This window comes from Pinus tabuliformis, chromosome 7 (genome assembly GCF_031772625.1).
Source record: "Pinus tabuliformis cultivar Carrire ecotype Pingquan chromosome 7, CPIR1, whole genome shotgun sequence".
NCBI lineage: Eukaryota > Viridiplantae > Streptophyta > Pinopsida > Pinales > Pinaceae > Pinus > Pinus tabuliformis.
The window spans coordinates 1698529004-1698532951 of NC_142293.1; the positions used below are offsets into that span (position 1 = coordinate 1698529004).

General features: G+C 38.6%; 1 protein-coding gene across 1 annotated transcript; it reads right to left on the bottom strand.

The window, feature by feature from the left end:
• Positions 1-226: 226 nt before the first annotated feature.
• Positions 227-3731, bottom strand: LOC149255068 (uncharacterized). The gene is made up of 3 exons (XM_089457162.1): positions 3415-3731; positions 811-970; positions 227-304 (listed from the first exon to the last, which is right to left on the bottom strand). The coding sequence occupies exons 1-3, from the start codon at positions 3673-3675 to the stop codon at positions 237-239; spliced, it is 489 nt and encodes a 162-aa protein (XP_089313288.1). The 5' UTR covers positions 3676-3731; the 3' UTR covers positions 227-236.
• Between the last annotated feature and the right edge of the window lie 217 nt (positions 3732-3948).

A 3948-nucleotide genomic window follows, 5' to 3' on the forward strand; every position in this document is an offset into this window, starting at 1 on the left:
CAGTGAATTACAATTTAAAACATATGACATCGATACACAAGAAACTGCCATTGCCGATAAAGTGAATTACATATGCTCTCTCTTCTGTTTGGAACCTACTATCTCTTTCTAGAAAGAGAGAGAGAGATAGATATGAGGCATGAGGACACATTCAAAGATGTATTTTCTCTCGAATAAACAACCACATGCATTGATTAAACCTGAGTTTTATCAGTTTAGTATCTCACCTTATTGTCTCATATCTGAGAAATCTTGGTGCTCGCATTCATTAACAAATTCGCAATGCCATGATGTCCTTGAAAAACTGCTTCAAACAAGAACATAAACCAAAATTACTCTCATGGAAAAGAAAATGCAAATGTACTATTACTCAACAGTGTTTCCCTCGTGTGCTCAAGGCTAAAGAAGCAACAACAGCAACAACTTAAACTCGCAAACCAAAACACTGCCAATATTTCAATACCAACCATTCAGGGTCACAGCAAGCATAGGCCTTCCAATACCAACCTTTCAAGGCCACAACATATATAAGCCGTAGTTTCAAGTTTCAACCATCAACTCAGAAGTTCAACCTTAAGAATATTTAAAAAAACTGATGTACATTGAGAATGATGTGCTCTTTTTTCAAATTTATTAATTTCACACGTAGACAGTAGAACACTCAGGTTATTGCAATTTGCAACAAATCTTGAAACCAATCTGTGGCATAAAGAAATAGTCATCCATATTCGAGAAACATTTCAAATTAAAATTAAAATATGAAAATGTGAATTAAAGACTCATGTTAACAATATATCAAGTCATGTATACCAGCCTTATGCAATGCAGTACAGCCATCAGATTCTTGAGCATATAGATCTGCACCAGCATCAATGAGAATTTTGACAACATTTTCATGGCCTGCATATGCTGCACAGTGCAGACTGGTCGCCTGACCTCCTCTTGTTTTCTTATTAAGTATTGCTCCATTCTGTCCACAAAAGAGAATACACAAAAAATTTCCTTCCAATTCTTAGAAATATGAATATGTTGCTTCAGATTCCACTTATTTAAAACATCAGAGTCCAGGCTCATAGACTTGTGTCTTCAAAAAGCCACTTCAAGCCACAATTATTCTCAATGAAGACTCCAGACGAAAACCAACGCACATAGTAATTCCACTAATAGAAGCCAGTTCACAAATGCACAAGTTCTAAAATAAGTTGAAACATTTATAATATTGTTCATCTTGGAGACTGGACAGATACTGACTATGAAAGAAGACAAATTTCAGCATTCTACCAATGGCAAAGAAGAATTAAGTTCTTTGTTCACACAACATTCATAATGCTAGTGAATACAACACTAGATTGGCTTCTTGATCTCTTTCTCGGCGAACTCCCAGATCTTGTTGACTTGCAAGACCAACTTGATCCATTCCTTCCAAGGAGTATAGTTGGACAACCCCTCCAACCTGTCCTCGTACCAGAGACCTGCCTGCAACTTCAACATTGTAGTGAGCCCTTCACTTACAATGTGACCAACCGCTTCTCACATTGTACTTCGTTGTGCACAACTCTGATTCACTGACTTCCAAAGTATCTCAGACACGCTCTGATACTTATATCGTCTGACATGCAGATTACTCTTTCTTTCTTACTGGCAAGACCTTTGGAATTCATCCGTGGCTATCCATTGGGCTTAAAATATTGATCCATGATGAATTCTCTCTCTTGGCATCCCGGGTTTCCTGGTTTCTTCTTGCTTACTTCACTAAACTTGCAAACCATATTGCTATGCTAATGAAATGCTGAACTGATATGGCAAGACTGTAGAGAGCTTGAGGATGGTGAAGGAAACTTGAACTGTCAAATAACAGCAAAGTCCTGACTCTTGGGACAGTTATGACCCAAGACTATAATACCAGGTTTCACCAGAGGGCAATCAGCAGATGGACTGAGATGATTTTCTACTAGAGTGCATAGCAGAGAAGGGAATTCCGTACGTGTGATTCAAGGATGGTTGAGAAGCCTGAAATATTTGTAGCAAGAGACTTGGCTGAGTCCTGAGCATTCTGGGTTGGGTTGAGGGAGAATCAAGCCCAGTAGAAAGTTCCTTAGACCTTGTTGCTTCATAGCCCAGCTCAGGGGTGTGCCCATGTTGAAAGCCGGTGGCTGGGTGGTGAATAGCTCTGATGTAGCAGGTTGCCATGGACAGATTTGATTGAGTACTCCTATTTGCTGTTCTATTGAGCTCTGTTATTACTGGCATTTTCATTGTTTCATACGTGTGCTTGAAAATTAATAAATTATGGCTCTTTAAATGTGAAGATCATAATATGATAAATGAAATGTGGACTTATTTGATGCTGCTTATGTTTATGGGGCCTTGCAGTATCTGTGAATTATATATGCATGGCACTATTTTCAGATTGCTAACTACTGTAATATAAAGCCTGGTTATAATGGATGAATGGAAACAAGTCTTTGTTCATTAATCCTCTGCAATATATGAGAATCATTATCTGATTCATGACCGTTCAGTTTCCATGGAAACAATATCAGCTTTGTAGTCAAAACAATTCTTGTAGATTACATAAGAAACCTGTTACAAAAATCAGATGGGCAGAAATGAAAGAATTCCTTTCAGATGGTGGCCCACTGCTCAAGGGAAGGCGAGTGGGTACATGACACACAGTTACTCCCATATTTGTCACAGCGTCTGTGAGTCGGTTCAATTCTAATGTTTGAATTGTATAATGCACATCAAGTTATCTGATGTTTGAATTGTGCAATGCAAACCAAGCTCTCCAAGCAATGGTAGTGGTCTAGCATCTGGTTTAGTTGAGTCTTGTTAACAGATTTAGGATACTTTTGTTTGCTTCTCCTCAACATATTTGGGCTAAATAGGCTCCATATGAACTTTAACAATAACAATAATCATGGATCTTAGAAGGCTATATGCAAAGAGCATAGCTATTGGCATTGCAAAGCCAATACAAATCTAAATAGCAGTGAGGACTAAACAAAAGAAAACCGTGTAAGACTTAGTTGAGATGCCTTTAACAAGCTGTTGACGCGGTATGTAGGATCTGCTCTCTATTTAGAGCATGTAAGGAGGTTAGAAGGTTTATACAATTCACCACACAATTTAGATATTGGTTTTGTTAGATTATTTGAGATGTTTTGGAGAGTGCTCAATTTGTTAGAGTCTCGAGGTGATTCGGAGGGTACCTGCATTATCAGAATTGCTATAAGCGAGTGGTAATTATATTTACCATTTTGTTTTAAAATTCTAAATGGGTGTAAGAATGTGAGTGACTAATAGACATGGAATTCATTTTCATTCCTATCAAAATCTAGTAAATTAAAAACACCGGGTCGAAAAATCGAACGAGAAGAATAAAAAAAAGAATTTGAAAAACCAAATGGGCACCTTCAAGAGAAGGGAGCAAGCTTGAACATGACCATTTCTGGAAGCATAATGCAGCGGAGCATATGCAGAGGCATCCTCAGCATTTACATCAACCCCCTTGGAAATTAGCCTCTCTATTCGCTGAAAGTCACCTGTCATGCAGGCACTGCCCAGACTTCGGTGAAAATCCATTTCTTCCAGAGATTGTTCCACTCCATAAGCATTTCTGTGACAGCAATTGCATTCCTGCCTATGGAAATTATTCCTCCCGCCATCTGCCATGGTCGATTATTTGGGGAAAAAATACTCGGACATTCCGATCACCGCTTAGCTTTGCAGCGTTCTTTATCGTCAGACGGTAGATAGTGTGGGCTCGTCATCGCCTTCAAGATTATCGGTTAGTTGATGAAACTGGTTATATGTATTTCAAGTTGGGTATGAATTGGAAGATCATACACTTTTTAACGCCATGTGGATATACTAGCATTTGCACCTTATGTTGCAAAGGAAACCCGTAAGGCATAGAGTGGGGAAGAATAGCATAAAGTGGAGAAG